This window comes from Gnatocerus cornutus, chromosome 10 (assembly GCF_029298725.1).
Source record: "Gnatocerus cornutus isolate USDA-ARS CGAHR chromosome 10, icGnaCorn1.1, whole genome shotgun sequence".
In the NCBI taxonomy this organism is placed as follows: domain Eukaryota; kingdom Metazoa; phylum Arthropoda; class Insecta; order Coleoptera; family Tenebrionidae; genus Gnatocerus; species Gnatocerus cornutus.
In genome coordinates, this window is record NC_142242.1 from 2,677,686 (window position 1) to 2,696,184 (window position 18,499).

Sequence of the window (18,499 nt, forward strand, 5' to 3'; positions counted from 1 at the left end):
AAGGAAACGAACTTTGTAGAGAAATACGACTTCCATCTCATCTTGCACATTCTAAACACAAACAACAATTACTTACACATTAGTTTTTGTGTTAAAATGGGCTCCGACGTAACGGGCTTTTCTGAACGGAATCGTAACATTTAGCGTTCCGTTCATATTGTCTAAGCTCTTGTAATCGACTTGAGCGAATGCAAATGAGCGATCTTCAGGATAAAAGGCTTCGCACCTGAGAAAATCATCGATTTAACGATCTGTGATTACAATTGTACATCGGATTTGGCCTTACGTGATGTTATGGTATTCATCGGAGCTTGTATAGCTCATTTCCGTAACAAGCGTCTCTTTATCATCGAACTTTGGAGTCCGTAGTTTGTATACAGCGTTCCAAGTATTTTCAGACTGCCACAAGTCCAGGTAATTGTTAATACGTTTGTTATTCCACTCCAATTCTACATTTCCTCCCATGCGTGTCTTATCAGCTAACGAGACCTGAATACCGAAGCTATCTCAATCAAACTTATTATCTTCTCTATCTGAACTTACGTTTCCCCAAGATCCGTACTTCTTCTTTGAATTGGCTGTACTATATTTACCTAAATATTCAACGGTCCTCAAATCCTTATCGTAATGTAACTTGCCTGCCAAACTATAAACTTCTTTAATGGGTGAAGGGAGCTTCACATGAGCTTCCAAATTCATGTTCTGGTAATTCGGCAGAGATAAGGTTACATTAGAACCAGCCCTACAATTCACCCTTGAAATTTAACCAAAATTTAACAAATTAATCAATACGTACGACCACAACGTGTCCACATTTACGTCCCCTCCTGCTTTAATAAATTCAAACGACTGATTCGGATTAATGTAAAACCCTTCCACTCGAGACTGACTTTTATATTGTCGATTTTGATAATTTCCTACAGCTTTGACGTACATATTTTCCAAAAATAGCCAAACCCAGTCAACCTGAATATCTCCCTTCGAATCCGTTACTTCAAAATAAGCTCTGCCATACCGCTGCTGACCGGAAGCTCTAAAAAGTTCTCTTTCAACAATGAATAATGAACAACGTAATTGAAATGTTTTGTGAAATTTTAACTGAAAAACCCGACAATATTACTGCACTTTACAAGCTTTATACATTTTTGGTTACATAGTTTCATTGCTTTCTAATACACGATTCCGAATCGCGCCAACAAAAAGACCCAATAAAAATTCGCGCCAACAAAGAGCTCTACCGACTCCTCATTACATCACGCAAAACTTGCACAAATGGTAACAGGTAGAGAACGATCTGGAAAAACAAGAAACAAAACACCTACAAAAGACAACTTTGATTAACGATATAAATATTTAAGAGATACTTAAGTGAGGAAAAAAGCTCTTGCGGCAAGATTTTACTGTATCTGGCTTTGCAGAAGTTAAACTTAATAGGGTTTGTCTATAATACATGGCCTTACTACATTTTATTCGCCTTTAAAGCCAAAAGAATGTAAAGTTCTTGATTCATTGCATCGCAATTCCTTTTTAGTGGTAAAGTCAGTACGAGACTACCGCACTTAAGAATTTAAATCTAAAGAGACAAGTGAATTCACTTCCGTTCATCAGTTGCTGCTGATTTGTTATAGCGGGAGACGCTGGTTTTACGATACGTTGTAGTAAATCAGCGGTAATAAATGTCTCTTTTTGCACCTGCTGGTACGTAACGTACGCCAACACAATTTTAACAATGTCACTGAGTTAAGGCTGAAGTATTGGAGGCATTTAATTCTATCACCGTCGCATAGTTATGTAAATGTCACCGGTAGCTTACAAATCCGCTCCAAAAAATGCGTAAAGTAAATAGTTGCCATTCTGGGCGTATACTACAATGGATTTGTCATTGTGTTTTCTACTTTTCAACCGACAGCAGGGGTGAGAGTTTGCTGCTAAAACTGTGAGTATGATGAGCCACTAATTAATTCAGGAACTGATTATAAAAGCTACAGTATGCCCAAGATAGGATAAGAAAATTTTCTAAGTAAAAATCGTCGGAAAAGAAGGCAATACCCGAGGGGGTCTGCACTGAAAACGCTGAGTCATACCGACTATAAACAAGCATCAGCCATTAGAGGCCTTGTTGAAAGTTTCACAGCATTCGTAGAATCGTTGCGAATATTAAGAGGGAATAACAAATGGAAGATACAGTATCAATTTTCTCAAAACCGCGCGATTTACGATGGATGTAAATTGCTATATAAAGAATTTACCAAAAACCGTGAATAATTCCCACAACGATCATTCTTAATTTCTAAAAGAAAAAACACGACCAAAGTAGATTACAGCCGAGATAAAGCCATGGAGGAGTCTGTTTGCAGTTGTCTACAAATAAACACCTACACTTATTAGAATTAAGGTGCTCTCCCAGTTGATAAAAAAGAAGCTAAATTAAAATCTTGACCTACTTTCCAGGTCGTCTTGCAAATCCCATGCGTGTGCAACTCTAGAAGCCTAATCTCAATTTTATTTAGTCAAATCTGAAATTTTATACAAGTGCCTTGCGCTTAAATCACGGGGAAAATGATTGTAAGAAAAAACGCTCTCGGCCTGTCATTATTTATTGTAAACCGGTTTTGGTATACAACTCGGGATTTTGTGTAATAGAATATTTTATGTAAAAGTGAGGCGCTGTAGGATAGAAAATTTCGGCTAGCTAATTTAATATGCATAATCTCATAAGAGAATTTGGTTAAACACACTAAACATTGCAGGCAAGTAATTCTAAACCGATTTTAAAAGGATGAAATTAATTCAGCCATTGGTGGATGCGCCGGATTACCTTATAATTAGCTCAGCTACAAGTACATAATTGATTAAGTTTTTCGTTATTTATTTTTGTACATAATTACGCTTTAAATAAACATTACCGAGTTTCAAAAGAACCTGTTGAAAAGTTTCCTAATGGATATTATTTCAGTTGGAATATTTTCAAGATAAATTGTGTTAAATTCCGATGGAAAATACTGAATCAATATTGAACAAGGTGCATATTGTTAAGTCACGTTTGTGATTTGAAATACTATTGAATTACATGAGTTCTATATTGAAACGAATAAGTAAACCATTTTCATGGATTACGGGAATCGTGTTCTGAGAAATTTATGGTTAACCAGAAATTTTATGAGAATTGGTAAATAAAATGTGGAATTATTTTTAATGGTTGCCACAAAACAATGTTTGCGTTATATTGGATGGAAAAATCACTCAATACTTTGATCTCTTGATATTTATTTGATGAGCATAAGAAGATTGAAATCTGTGGATGGTTTTAGTTTCGAATTATTTCCGAAAAAGATGTAATATATTTTGGATTTAGATTTGCGGCTTTTTGTCTTTTGTGGAGCTCAAATCCTGATTACTCCCACCGTGAACGTATCTTTGTGCGTTTTGTCGTTCGATGTGGAGTGGTGTACGGTAGAAAGCGATGAAAAGTGAGCGTGCTGTAGTTTCCAGGCTCCGGGCGTTGGGGATTGTTTAAATCAATCATCTTTTTACCGTATGCGACAAATTGTGAGGTTATATGTTACGAGTGGATGTTTCGGCTTAGAGCACCCCCCATTTTATCACCACGCACGAGGGTACGAACGATACTACCACAAGCTATCATATATTTTACACAATTCTGACATAAAGCTGCACCATTATAAGAAAACATATTTGTGTCGCATCGATTTTTCAATTAAACGCTATCTCTGAAATAAATTCTCCTGAAGTAAATTTATAATAAATTTGATAATGTCTTCGAGAAACGTACGAGATCGAATAAAACAGGTAACTTACGCAACCGAAGCTCCTAACTTTGGATTTTCAAGCTTCAAAATCGGAGTTTTTGCAGCTATTGTGATAGTTGAGGTTGCATCGGTTGATGCAGCATTTGCTTGTACTGTAAACTTGTTATATTGTTGATGAGACGTATTTATCTGTAAGGTAAGAAACGTTAGATATTGTCACTACAAATGATAATACGGTACTTGTAAGTCTAATTGCCAATTTAATTTATGTCTGGATACGATGTTAGCCTTAAATCTGGTGAATTTCTCCAAATGTTGCGCACCGCCAGTCAATATATAACTTCCATCCTTTTTGTCCTCCAATTTGTATTCGAAATTCAGCGGATCGCTACCATCTTTGGGAGTCAACTTGATTTGGGCGTCTACGGGGATTTTTCCCAACATATTCGCATGACCGTTAATCTCGAACTCCTTATCTTTCAAATACAAACTCCCATCAAACTTCCTGGAATTAGTTGAGGGCTTCAAAACATTTGAAATCAGTCTCATCGGAAACCTTTAAACGCAACATTTGGTAAGTAATACGAACTAATTGAATTTTCACCGTAATTACTTTTTCCCGTTGAAATTAATATTTGATGTTGCTCTCAAAACGCTTCCTTGCAATGTCGAATTCGCATCGATTTCTAATGGGTGTACTTTTAGCATCGTCCAAGTATCCATTTCTTTGTCTGTAAGATATACCTTTGCACCGACTTGAGAATTTTCCATTCCTCGATAGGGCGTTTCTAGAACTACTATTGTGTTGAAATGCTTCCAGGATTTGTACATCCAGGTCGTCTTCAGATAAATCTGCAACAACTTTGCTTTCACAAATCGTTTCGCGGACGGGATTATTTATTAAAAAAGCTAAACTTAGAAGAAACATGGTCTTACAAAATATATCATCTCCATATTTCCTATATTTTCACGGCAATACGTTGCAACTTTTATCAAAACGTGAGTTGTATCAAAGTTAAAACTCATGATTTTTAAAAGATGTGAGTTACCTTGGATTCTTTGAAATTCAGACAATCGATTGTGTTTTGTTTGAATTACCTACCTGTTTTTTGAGAAGTTTCTCGATGTTGATCGTCGCCTCGACGGAATTGTCGTTGTGTTCTGTTTTTTTCTTGACGACAATACTCGTCGGTGGGATTTGAAATGAGGGAGTTAACGCTTCGAGTAAAATGGTTGCATCGAATAAGCCATTAAACACCTGAAATTGTGCCCGATTTGGTACAGAGACTTAATGGAAATTGCAATTACTGTGATGCTCTTAAGGGCTGTCCAGTGTAGTTTCATCGAGCTTCGACTATGACTAACCGCGAGGGTGTAAGATTCGATCCCGTTATCATGATCGCGATCACGGCTGCGGCGAACTCACATAAGCTATGTAAATATGTGCGCATACATCTAAATAACTTGAGCATATCAAGTTGCGAAATAGACCTAGCGAGTGAATTGTTTCTGTTCGAGAATGGCCGATGTCGATATACACAGTTTTAAGGGGCGATCTGAATGGTTTCGTGCCATCTTGAGAAACTACACTTTGCAGCGCCGTCAGTGCAGTTAGAAAAGTTTAAATTGACGTGTCCAGATTGGAATTGAAAATCATGTCTTTTGTTGAGAGTTCACATGTTTACCTCTGCTTTGGTAGTCACTGATATATCGCTACTATTTGTAGTCACTGATAAATCGGTTCGGTATATGTTAGCCTCTGTCTTGTGAGTGGCCCGGACCAACAGCTGGGGGAACTTTTCTAGAGGAGTGTGGATTTCGAGAGTTGCGTTATATCGTGCATCTTTCTCTGCCCTTGTATTAATGGTGTACAAAGCTAAGACACCGGTCTGAAAAATGGCCATTTTAACCCAACGCAATTGGAAATTCTTTAATCGTTACTTTAATCCAGCGAGTGCGGTTCTGATAATCCAGATCCAACCCCAGTTCGTATTTATGTCCCGGTATTATCTTCAAATTGTACGCCGAAGTAATAATTTTAAAAGTATCGTACGGTGTTGTTACCCTCAGATCATTTTTCATTGTCATTACGTCCTAAAACGTGAAGGATTAATTATAGGCTAATGGTGTGGCCAAGTATTTACAATAAATTCAAACACGTCGTTGAGTGTGGCGTTACCAGCAGGAAGGGATAATGTAGCTTCCAAAATGTACACTGGTCCTTCTTGATCAATATCCACCGTTCCTTCCATGGTGGGATAAATAATGGCATCGATTTTGATGCTACCAGTCCAATTAAGACTATCGTCCTCATCGTCTTCTTCCTGATCATCTTCATTTTTGTGTTCGCTCCAACCACGACCTTCTGGCATCCTTCCATAAATATCTTGCGACCTGATACCCATTTCTTTTAACAATTTTCTTTTCGGTACACACAGAAGAGCGACTCCTAACTGAAAATACATAATATTCCAACTAAACCCATAAACGTTCGAAACGTGAAAGGTTAAAAAAATTCGCTTCGCTAACATTGTAAACGGGATGAGGTATTGTTCCTCTTTGACTACGTACACAAGAACTTGCTGCGAAAGTTTCAGTACCTAAACCGAAAAACAGACGACTACAAGAATTAACTTGTAAAACTTGACACTAAATTTCACCTAACGGTAAACCAGATCACGTCAAACTTTCTTTGATTAGCGCTCGATTTAATAACATTCTGAGATTGAACAAAATACAATTAAATTCTTACATTTTAACTAGAAAACGAATTGAGTAAGTTCCCGTAACATAAAACTAACTCATGCAAATTGCATTCAAGATTTTACGAAATTTTGATATATTGAAAGAGCACATAGTTATAAAACCAATAACAAATAAAATTGAAGCACATACGAAGTGTTCGCAAGTTCTGTATCCACTGATATATCTATTCCGATTCGTCCATAAAATACAGTATGCAACAATGTTAAGAAACGTCTACTATAAATCCAAGAAAAAAGTGTGGTTTTAGTTTGATTAATCCATGATTGAAGTGCCAACAGTAGAATCGAATGATATATCGGTATTTGCTTATTAGGTGGTGTGAATAGACATTGGGGTACGTAAAGATGTGCCAGATCGTAACGATAAACGTAATGAGATGTATTACACGTGACTTCGACGGCGGCATTCGGCAGTAAAATAGCGGCTTTGGCAGGCCAAGATCTTGGACTCAGATTGCAGCTTTCACTTTAAACGCGGTCGATCGATAAGCGACACCGGCAAACTTTGCGAATGGATGCTTCTCAAAACAGCACGGATATCCGAGCATTACTCAATCTAGGTGAATTATAAATCCTGTCGCTCTATAGATGAAAGATTGGTATTCCGTAACACATATATATATACAAACCTTATGCTGGGATAGCTTGATGGAAACTTCAAAGTCTAAGCCTTCTTTGAATATGAGTTTAGAGACGATACCGTTTTCTTCAAAACCTTCGATAGGAGTGTAAATCTTATATGAGTATTCGAAGTCTATGACATTTACATAATGCCAAACACCAGTAAATCCCAACATGAACGAGTTCCAGCGTGTCCGGAAATCAGCCTAAAAGATCAAATTGAAATTAGTTGCTCCAACGATTTTTTTCCTTACTCGATCCGGTTTTAGTTTGCCCACGAAGAAAATCTCTTTCATGAAGGATACCGGCGTGCCTAAACTGAATTTTATATCGAAATTTGTTAACGTCTCTATTTCTAGCAATGCTTCAACACCCAAAGTACCCGATGGATATGCAATTTCGGCTACCAAATGACGGCGCTCTTCGGAAAATCCAAATCGGCCCACCATTTTCTTGTATTTTTCAATGGGCGTTGTCACGTTGCATACAAACATACTGTTTGTGAGCTTTCGCACGTTACCTACTCAACAAGATAATAGAAATGAACCATAAATATGAAAAGTTTACCTTCAAAGCTCGCGACGAACTTTTTATGATCTAAATCTAAAGTTGCGAGCCCTCTTACATATTTAGTTTTGGTATAGTGAACTTTACTAATCAGATGACCTCTTTTGCAAGCATTGAACGGCGTTGTGGCCGTGATAGCACCTGTTAAATTCGTATAATGATCGGTTTTGTCCATTTTCCAGTTGCTGTTAATGCCTATCACGTGATCTGGAGTGTACTAGAAAATTTCTCTGTTAAGTTAAATTCTAGTGGGAATGACTAAATACCATTAGTTTAACAGAAGTGTCCACCTTCGTGGTATTTTGGTTGTGACTGAGAAACGCGCCTAGCGTGGGAATTCGTTTGAGTGTACTGGTTAGCGAAGTTTGCAATTTGCATTCAAACGCTGCGTCACTTATTGAATAATCCTCAAATAAATCTAAAGTGACATACTCGTCGTGTTTCCAATATATGGTGCCGTTAATGCGATACATGTTGCGGCTATGGTGATAGCTAAAATGTTGATGTTTTTGGTAACGTGTAGTGGGAGAAGCAAAAGTTATTACCCTCCATTAATCGTGGTTTTTTGCCATCCGTCAAACGGGGTAACGATCTGAGAATTAATCACGATATATGTTTGACGGTCCGTATTGTAATCAACCCGAAGTATAACTGCAAATGATTGTTGATCGGCCCAGGATAACCGAGCGAGGGTGTCGAAATGGCCACCTAATAGTAGAATAAATAAACAAGAGGAACAGAAGGCGAATTAGCTTACTTTTTGCAAGGAAACGGAAATCAGCGACGATAGTTCTGCCAGGATAAAATACAAGAAGATTTCCTTTATAATTGAGAGACTCGAGTTTGGTGATGTTGCCAGAAATCAAGAGTTTTTGGTTATTGTCGCGGTTAGCGTCCCACTTCAATTCAAGACCTGCAGCTTTGTAGGTTTCCTTATTATGTTCCCAAAGAGCAAAATGGATGTCTCGGATCCTGGCGTTTATAAACGTATCGATTATAAAGTATGTCATGGGTGAATTAATTCAAACTTACTGGTCAATGTGGAATTCAAGAGAAACTCGCCGATGATCCCCAAAGTAAACAGAACTGAGCATTGAGTAGCGTTGGGCTTTGTATTTCAGTTCGACCTGAGTTGTAGTTTCTTGAGGTGTTACAACGGTGTGTTTGAGGTAGAGACAGTAATTATTTGTGTCTTGATCTGCCTGGAACATGTCCCAAATAATCCGAATTACGTAATGCAATACTTGCTTTGTCTTTGTTAGAGCGTGACTTTTAAGACAGTTAAATAATGAGAAAACGCCAAGTGTAATTAATATTAGTAGGTGACAGTCAATCGTTTAAGCAACTCTCTTACCTTCAAATCAATCTTAAGTTCATTATTATCGCGGTAAAATTGCAAGTTGGTGGTTATTTCCTTAAAACTCGGAGACTGAAGCGTCAGTTTCAAGTGATGATTAAATGACTTCGGTGTAGTCTTAATCTGGTAAATTCCTCGAGCCGAAGCGCTGTGGCCGCTGAACCAAGTCCCGCTTACCTCCACCTAAAAATGATTATGAAATTATCCAAAATAAGACAATTATGATAATGCGTAATGTGCCAGTCCATTAGCAAAAGCCATGTTTTAAATCGTATCATATTCTAACTAGCAACCAACTCGAACAAACGATCTATTACTTGCTCCCTTGGGACGTTCTACTTTACTTATATCAGAAACTTTCGCACTGAAGTCTTCTTTTCGAGACACAAAAATAATTAATGTGAAAACTTACATTATACTGGGAGGCGACTTTTTCGTCCAACTTTCCCTGTAAGATCATCGGTGTAAATGATGGAACCGTTATATTAAGTCGCCCTTCCATAGTTTTAAGCTGTCTTGAAGGATTGGACCAGAATACAGAAATCGCTACTTCTTTACCATCACCGTACTTAATAACCAACATTACGTCAACATTTGGATTCTTTACTTCAACCGTAAAGTCTCCTTTCAAGTTAAGACCGGATGATTGTTTGTTAACAGACAAAATCGTGTTTAAAGTTCGAGTGCTGTCAGGTAATGATTTATAAGTCAACAACCACTCCAACTTAAGTTTCTGTTCCTCCGCCCGTGGATCGTTTTTCTCTAATGGGCTGGAAGTTAAGTCGAATTTCGACTCAATGTGGCCTCCACCTTTCTGAAAACGAAACACTCGACTTCGACATCAAAATATCTAACAATCATACCTGAAGTTTGAAGTTTGCGTCGAAATTAAAGTTAGGATAAGACGTGCTGAAGAGATTGCAAGTTCCTCGAATATCGACTAGATTTTTCGGCGATCGATTATTTAACGAGAACCCAAAAATTACTCTCTGCTCTTTTGTCGCTGCAAATTTGTAATCTAATTTCATGTTCGCCGCCACCGATGCTTCCGTTTTTGATATATAACCAAACAGCTTCGAGGTCAAACGCTTAGTCTGGAATTTCAGGTCTACGTCGTATTGTGATGTTCCTCTCTTGCTAACCAACTTTAATGTTCCTGAAATTAATCGAGTTGAAAACTCCAACTAAATTTCCGTAGATCGCTTGAGTCGCACAAAAAGCAAAAACACGCCAGCAGATTTTATTTATCAAAAGCTTTTATTCTAACAAATCGCGCATTTCTAATGACCTATCGAAATCTATAAAAAGAACGAATTTAAAATTTTTACGTTTGTCAAAATGATAGAATCGCTAAATTCAACTGTATCTCCCAGTGCTTTTAATAAATAAAAAAATCAATTCAGTGAGTTAAAAATGCTGGAAATGTAAAGCTAAAAACTAAAAAATAAATGATTGAAAATTCGAAACATTTACGGCAGTCAAAAGCACCGTTGCGTTTGAAAATATTGATAAAGCATAATTATGTAGGTGCTATTTTCATTTTAAAAAAGTCAAAACCATGAGAAATAGCAATGTTATTAATACTGACAGTGTGTTGATCGCGTAACCGTCGAAATGTAGTAAAGTTAAAATGTGCTTTACAACCCCCGTTTGATGAAAGTTTTATGATGGTTAAAAAATGAATGTCGGACCTTGCAGTTCAAGCACCCTTTCTCCATTGATGCCCAGATATATTCTAGGGTAGTAGATAAATCCGTGCTTGCTGTTTTGACGACGCAGGGAAAGATTCCAGTCGAAATGCTTTTTGTCGTTGATGGTAAGCGCCAGTTGCAAATACTTTTCGTTGTCCGTATTTTTATATTTTCCTCTTGCCAGTACTGTTCCAGCTGTGGACTGTAAGAAAAGAGTGAGATTTTGACTTTGTCTGTCAACTGTGAAATTAGCAGAAAAGAGTCGAGAGACTGAAGAGCCGGGTGTGTCGAAGGTCAGGGATACAACGGTTGAATCTTTTTTGTCGGTCCATTTGTATTCAAATAAATAAGTTTTAGCGGTTGGATCAGATTTTTCAAGAAACAATCTAAATCCGGAAGGACCCGCTAAAACAAAGTAGGGTGCTTTATTTATTTTAGTCACGTTTATAAAATGATATTCTCCACAGAGCTTAAGACCGACAGTCTTGTCTACAGCTGGCCAAGAACAGATCGATTTAGAAACACGGTGCTTGGAAAGACCACTTTGCGCTTGTTCGACATTATGTTTCATCACGATAAGTTCGGATCTGTAAAATTTTATTTGGTAAGGGATTTTTGAGTAAAAAATTATTTCACATACTTGGCCCCAAATATTTCGGATGTTTGACGGGGAATGCTGAATTTGACACTGACAAGTTTAAAGCCTCGTATTTTTATATTGCCGTCGATTGCGCTTGAAGTGTACATGCTTGATTTCAGTTTAATGCCGGTAGTGGCATAAAAGGCATCTACTGACATCACACCTGTTAGGTCGAGTGATATACTGGGTCTAATATCGGCTTTGAGATCTAACTCTTTGGTTTCTAAAAAATTCTGAGCTTTTAAGGAGCCAGATAATTTCAGGTTTATCGAGGCGGTCCCTAGAGCGTTCAAGGATATGGGCAATCCAGCCCCACTAGGCACGACGTAGTTACTATCCAGAAACATTGCCGCTTTGTTGTAATTGATTTCCTGTAATGAAAGTAATTAAATGAGCTGTCGTGGCCGGGTTGCTTGAACCGAACCGCTAAATACTTACTTTCCCAGAGAGAATTCGCTTTAAGTGATCTACGGGGTTGAGGGTTCGTAGGGCTGCCTTTATCTCCTCGTCTCCGTCGAACGTGGCGTACTTCAACTCATTGCCGAAAACTTTAAGGCCTAAAGACACCTGTTGTAACAATAATCATTAAAGAGTATACGACACAGATGCCGACCGATTCGAATACCTTCGGTTCGCCCCCCGAATTTTCCATAACGTTCGGTAATCTATCGATCGCGGATTTCAAGACTTCATTTTCCGACGCACTTCGACTGAAACGTACTTTCGAGATCTTCTCTTTCAGTTTCTCAGAGTTTAATGGTCCTTTAGGTCCGAACATTGACTCCAAATAATGCTCGAAACCCTCAAGTCGTCCGTACACCTGGAGCAAATTGAAAAATCACCCAGATCGACCCCAATTATTGCACAAACCTCCATTAAATTTATCGACTGCCCGAAAAGATCCACCGTCAAATTCAACATTGCCGTTTTGGGGACATAAGAAGACGGAGAGAAAATTACATTACCATCGTAATTAGCTCCAACATTATACTCTTCGAAAAATACGGAACCTTCACGATGATGCGAGAATTTCCTCACATCACTACTGAATTTCTTAACCAAATTTAGATCGGAAAGGAGACCCTGTATTTCCACTCTGCTGGGAATGGAGGATTTCATCAAATTATTTAAATGACTCCAAACAAACGAACCGACTGTAAGAAATATACATTATTTAAACAGAATTAGCCGAATAATCTTCCACATCACCTTGGTTCACTTCTTCGGTTTCCAAACTATGCTTAACCGTGCGTATCATCAAGTAATTAGGACACCGCATAATTTGAAGGTACGATGCGATACGTACTTCGGCATTTTCGTCTTGATTCCTAAATAAACTTTCAAAGTAGTCGCGGGATTCCGTACATGGTAAACGACGATAAGCTTCCACAGCAGCTACGCGAATAGCTGCATCAATTTGACTATCCTCGATAATACTGTCTAAATAACTTTTGATGTTATCAGAGACTACTCCTATGTTCCCTAAGGACTTAAGCGCCACTATGATCTACAAAAAACGTACTTATCCAACTTATTTACATTACCTTATATCATACTTTATCCTGATTCTTCCGGTCGAAATGTCTCCAACGATAAGTTCTAACAATCACGTTCTCTATTTCGACTATTATTTTATTAACTGATTCATCCTGAGCACAATCAGAACGTTGAGAACAATACGTATGTGTTAACGCAGTGACGCTAAAGGCGACGCTGGCGTCGAAAGGCTTTTTTTCCAATAGTTGCATCGCGGCTTTCATCATTTCGTCGTCTGGTCTTGCAATGAACGCCATCGACATCATCCACTCTTTACTGACGCTTTCCGGGACTTCCCCTTTTGTCATTATTTCCGTCATGAGTTTCACCGATCCCGTACTTTCGACGTAAGGCAATGCCGCCAGTATGTGTTTCCTTGCGACAAAAAAAAAAAATTAAACGTTGAGACACACCGGTATTTGTATTTTAACTGAGCAAATGTAACAAATTTGGTTTATAAATTAGGTAAAGAACAAACATACTTTCCCGTTGGGCAGGTCGGGCCAGCGTGTCTATAGAGAGTTGAGAGTGTGGTGTAGGAAAGATGCCGCAAGGTTTGAATAAATTTCGTGAATAAATCCGAGAAGTCTATTTGAACGTCATCTGTACTCTGCTTGCACATTTCCTTCATCAAGTCTCTAGATGCTTTCATTTCTCCATGTGTGCGCTTAGGAGAAGGTACGTGGTCGAAAAGTAGAGAAGTCCTTCTCGATATCTCCAATTGTTCTCCTAGTGTTTCGGCACTTTCACCGAGCAGAATCAATCTCTGCACAACAATGGTGGTGGCACCTGCGTCCTGATTAGAAAATGGCTGTAAAACGTGAGACTCCTCGCATGTGATTTCGTTGTAGATGTTGTGATCGATCGACATTTCGCATCTACTTGACGACTTCAGCAAATTCTTCCCTTCCTGCAATTCCTGAAACAATCACCGGATAACTCCCATCGTCACACAGCAGAAATGGACGAATTATCCCGCATCCCGAAAAAATCAAATATTTAGTCAACAAAAACTGGACCGTATTGTTCGAGAACTGCCAGAATTAATGATAACATTGTTTCCAGAAGTTTCAGAGATGAATCCGTAATAGGATTAATTAAGATGTTCAATGTTGAGAGTTCGTATGATGAGCGACGCCGAAAGTGATGAAAATTTTAGAGACGAAGAAAATGCCATATTCAAGATTATATTACACAATTAACTATGTAAATGAACAAAAATTTCAGTTTGAACTTGGAGCGAACTATAACTACAATACTCGCGAGGAAAATCTTATTTATACAGGGGGTTATCCAAACAGGTGCGCTTATTTTAACAAGTGGTTGCACGTGAAAAACGATGCTACATTTGCGCTGTATAAAGTTCGAGAGAATAACTTTGAAAACTTTGTCATAAAGTTTACGAATGGTCCTCGTATTTTGCTATAAAAACCTCGGAAGCAGTTTTAAGTGGTTTTTGTATACTTTCTAATGCGCGAAGCACCTTAAATTGAAACACGCTTGAAGAAACACGACGAAACCTCGTTAAGATATCGCCAATGGAATAGTTAAACATTTTTAAAAGTAACTTTGCTTTCAATTAAAATTACTTCCTTTAGTTTGACTCTCATGTTGCTTTGAACTTACCGGTCGGAAGTTGTAAGGGACGGACTGAACCATGGAGTGAAGTTTTGCACGGTTCTGACAGGCATTTAGGTCTTTAGTCTTGTGCAAAATTAGGCTGGTTTCCTTGGCTCCTTGAACAGCGTATTGCGTAGGGCATCGGCCCTTAACGTCGTCCTCGGTGGTGGAGTGGTCCAAATCGAACCTCTTCATCGTATTATGGAGCATAGATAAGATACCTCTCTTGAAATTTAAAACCCAATTTTTTTCTTCTTCTTGTGGACATATCTCAGAGATAATCCCATCATTAAATGAAAATCTCAGAGAGAATTCGCTTATCATATCCGAAAATTCTTGACTATTAGCATGCGGTGAAGTTTCCTGGCCGTTCTTAGAAGGGTTTTCACTTAATTTAAGATCGGATAGGGTCAAGAGTCCATCGCAAGGTGTTACGAAATTTAGAGTCACAGTCCCTTCCACATGCAAGCTTGACTCATTCTTGCTCGTGCCGTTAAAGAACGACCTTACGTCCACTGAATACTTGTAATTTTGTTGAGTGCCCGGACCGTATTTGAATTTTCCGGTACCTGAAACAGCCATCATTTAGAATTCCCATTATAGATGTATTTGTATTCAAAGAACAACATAAGTGTGCTAATTCAAATAAATTTATCCGTACTCTTGTCCGGACACTGCAAACAGAGACCCTACTCTTTTAAAAACCATCAAATTAAGCTCAAAAAGCACCACTAATTACTCTTCACAGATCTGCTGACAATGCTTACCTACCCAGTCGTAAATTATAAGTTTTTCAGCAAAATTTTCTTTTCAAAAATCAATTAACCCCTAAACAGTTCTGAATCGGAATTGCTTCCGGAAAACTGCAAACGCCGTTTCATCTTCACGGTAATAAGAGTTCATTAAGATATACAACTTTTAATAAGAAATATGCTTTTAATTTACACTCGATATAACCTTTCAAACGAATGCCTTCACAAAGTTTTTTTTCTTTATTAAATAACATCAAATGTCTTTGAAGTATTTGCAGTTATACATTTTATACTCCCAAAGTAAGTAATTAAATTAACTAATGGAGTTGTGCACTTTGACAACAGAAAACTCAACTGAGCTACGAAAAGTAACAGGACGAGTGCATTTTTCACTTTTTGAGAACATACATCTCACAAGTATTTAATCATTAAATTAATTGCAATTAAGCTTCATTGTCACAAAGACTACAAAATAAATATTTATTCACTTGGAATTCGGGGAAAGAAATTCGCTGGTGTTATGATATTAATCGAGTCACTGCTTATTAAAAACGTTTTAGAATGTTATTAAAAAATGATATCCGTCGCATATTTAATCCCTCCGCAACAATTTTAATAATGTAGGAACTTGATGGGGCACAGCCGTGTAAAATAGTGTCTATATTGCAGGAAAGGCACGTTTGGAATGTATTGAATCTGGAATTGAAGAAAGCAAAATAGATAATAACTGAAATTTTAAGGGGTGAAAGGAAATAAAAGTGAGCTTTTAGAGATAACTTGAATATAGGTGTATGAATAGATAGCGAAAATCTGTTAGAAGAAATTCGTGGGATATTGGAGAATAAGCAAATTTTTCTCACTTGCTTTCACATTAAAAATACCTATCAAAACTTTCTGTTAGGGGATGAACTTATTACTTTTTGGGATCAAGTCTCATTTTTATCAGCTAACCACTTTAAAGCAGAGACTTTATTTTTATTAAAACAAATCCAGGTAAAATGTTTTTATTAATTATGTGAGATAGCTGCAATTAAAAAGTTTTCTTAAACGTGGACAGCACCTCCACGACGTCTTTTCCCTAAAAAGGACTTTCCCCAGTGTAATTTTCTTTCTTTTATTATGTGACGTGACATGATATACAGGCATTTGACGGGAAATGTTTTGTTACCTAATTTTTACGCTTACAACTCAGACCAACAGTCACGTAAAACTTTTTATACGAGACAGTTTTGTTCAGTTTTTGTAAAAGCTGAATAACATTCATAACTAGTTATTGCACGAAAAATATCCGAAAGTGGACTAAAATACTCTTCTTGGGCAGAAAGAACCAATTTTGAGAGGATAACAATCTCGGTTTGGTATCAAGAAACTTCCAAGATGAACATAATATAATAAATTTCTTCTTTTGGTGACAGTTTATGCACATGTGTCGTTACTTAGAACAGAAATCTGAATCATTTAGTAGATTCGGTCGCACGGCGGCAGCGTGAAATAGAGAATTTTCAGTTTTAATTGGCTCCACTAAAAGTGCTTTCCGTAAGCCCACAATTTATTTCAAGAAGAGAACCAACTCGAATTTAGCTTTGCGGTTTATGTGTAAGGTATTAACTATTGTAGAAGGTTAAATTATTAATAACATCTCCCATAATAATAGACTTACCTTTACAAATCGGTCTTCCGCAAACATTCGGGTCTTTCAAGGGATCTGCAAGAGGAAAGAGGAACATAGTTAGTTATGAGATTAATATTTATTACATAGTTAATTCTGTTACTACATTTTAACCAACTATGTAGATTTTTGTTCCACAGGAGTTGCACTAATACAATAAACAAGATGGTCATATCTCGTTTATGTTATAATGAGTCCTTTATTAAATCCCAAGTCTCAGGCTTTACGTTGGTGAATATTTAAAGAAAACTCTTACACACCAATTAAATAATAAAATCTAATTAATTTAATTACGGGACAATTAACGTTTTTCTCTTTACTAACGCGCTCTGACTTGACTAAACTTTTTCTAAATTTTAAATTAAAGTATACACCTTTCTTTATTCAGCGGTAATAGAATTACTGTTGTCCATTCTTTAATTACACTGTTCAAGCAAAATTTTTCTATTTCAACGAGCAAAAAGTCGCTCTTGGGAAATAAAGCTCATATCTAAATCAGAATATTGCGAAAGAACGAAATATTTGCACTCAACTGCTATCATTTTAATTTTCTGGTACAAATTAAATCTAAACCACACTATTAATTTTCCCCTTCGAAAACTGAAAAATTAAATTAGCGGCTACTCTTTCCATTTTTTAAATCTCAATTACATTTTTCTAAACACAGCGTCATTAATTCTTTCAAGTTAAATTCCATACAAAAAACACAGATACGTCTCTTTAAATCCACAATTTTGTTTTTGTTTGCTGTTTATTGTTTTATGCTTTAAGCTTCATTTGAGGATTTTCAACAAAAATATTTTCTTTTAACCCCGCACGAAATGAGCATTATCTGATTCGTTACGAAATGCCGAGATTAAAATCAATTAGACTATTTTTAAAACTTCATCTTAATCTTCACAATTTCGCTTTGGTTGTAGCTTTCAATTTCACTTTAGGGAAATAAACTCATTATCATATTATTACCACCGACACTGTTTCTAATGTAGATTTTCCGATACTCCACACGTAACTTTTATATTGTCATTGAATGGCTAAAAATAGAGCGAAAGCTAATATACTCAACAAACTATCAAGCAATCAAATAAAAACTCATCTTCATATCTTTGGTTGAAATTTGATCAATCTATCCATTAAGGTATATTTAACAAAATAGTAATTGCAAGGGCGACTGTTTTTCATTTGCATAATTAATATTCGTTCATATAACTGGAAGTTTTTCAATACTGGTGTCATTGAAATGACTGCAAAAACCTTATTTTTCTTAATAAATTTTTTTAAATCACTTTAAAATCTTCCAGATTTTGACGAATTGTCCGCAGATCGCGTAGATCTATGAACGAGTTTCTTGCATTAACAAAATAGGGGTGAGTACCTATTTACACATGTTAGCAGCAAATTTTCTTTATTTAAAACGGATATATTATGGGTTAAAATGTTTGCACTCATGTCAATAACAGAAGCAAACTTCCTTATTTATTGATTTATGAAATGTAGTAATTAAAAAGTAA

The 18,499-nt window shown here is 36.9% G+C and overlaps 1 protein-coding gene across 1 annotated transcript in view; it reads right to left on the bottom strand.

Moving 5' to 3' along the window:
- The window catches only part of Apoltp (Apolipoprotein lipid transfer particle), a 36,679-nt gene that overhangs the window by 16,523 nt on the left and 1,657 nt on the right, over positions 1-18,499 (bottom strand). Inside the window, exons 2-32 of the mRNA XM_088047406.1 lie at positions 16,980-17,024; positions 14,574-15,136; positions 13,430-13,866; positions 12,968-13,322; positions 12,621-12,918; positions 12,282-12,565; positions 12,037-12,231; positions 11,850-11,978; positions 11,412-11,782; positions 10,772-11,358; positions 9,944-10,236; positions 9,493-9,894; positions 9,078-9,263; positions 8,756-8,925; positions 8,481-8,695; positions 8,269-8,431; positions 7,990-8,215; positions 7,724-7,940; positions 7,411-7,676; positions 7,165-7,362; positions 5,915-6,223; positions 5,712-5,864; positions 5,456-5,659; positions 4,873-5,028; positions 4,384-4,622; positions 4,011-4,326; positions 3,820-3,959; positions 797-1,033; positions 544-742; positions 287-489; positions 77-226 (exon numbers count right to left, since the gene is read on the bottom strand). Of these exons, the coding sequence (XP_087903532.1) occupies positions 77-226; positions 287-489; positions 544-742; positions 797-1,033; positions 3,820-3,959; positions 4,011-4,326; positions 4,384-4,622; positions 4,873-5,028; positions 5,456-5,659; positions 5,712-5,864; positions 5,915-6,223; positions 7,165-7,362; positions 7,411-7,676; positions 7,724-7,940; positions 7,990-8,215; positions 8,269-8,431; positions 8,481-8,695; positions 8,756-8,925; positions 9,078-9,263; positions 9,493-9,894; positions 9,944-10,236; positions 10,772-11,358; positions 11,412-11,782; positions 11,850-11,978; positions 12,037-12,231; positions 12,282-12,565; positions 12,621-12,918; positions 12,968-13,322; positions 13,430-13,866; positions 14,574-15,136; positions 16,980-17,024 (7,906 nt within the window). The remainder of the gene's footprint in view (positions 1-76; positions 227-286; positions 490-543; positions 743-796; positions 1,034-3,819; positions 3,960-4,010; positions 4,327-4,383; positions 4,623-4,872; positions 5,029-5,455; positions 5,660-5,711; positions 5,865-5,914; positions 6,224-7,164; positions 7,363-7,410; positions 7,677-7,723; positions 7,941-7,989; positions 8,216-8,268; positions 8,432-8,480; positions 8,696-8,755; positions 8,926-9,077; positions 9,264-9,492; positions 9,895-9,943; positions 10,237-10,771; positions 11,359-11,411; positions 11,783-11,849; positions 11,979-12,036; positions 12,232-12,281; positions 12,566-12,620; positions 12,919-12,967; positions 13,323-13,429; positions 13,867-14,573; positions 15,137-16,979; positions 17,025-18,499) is intronic.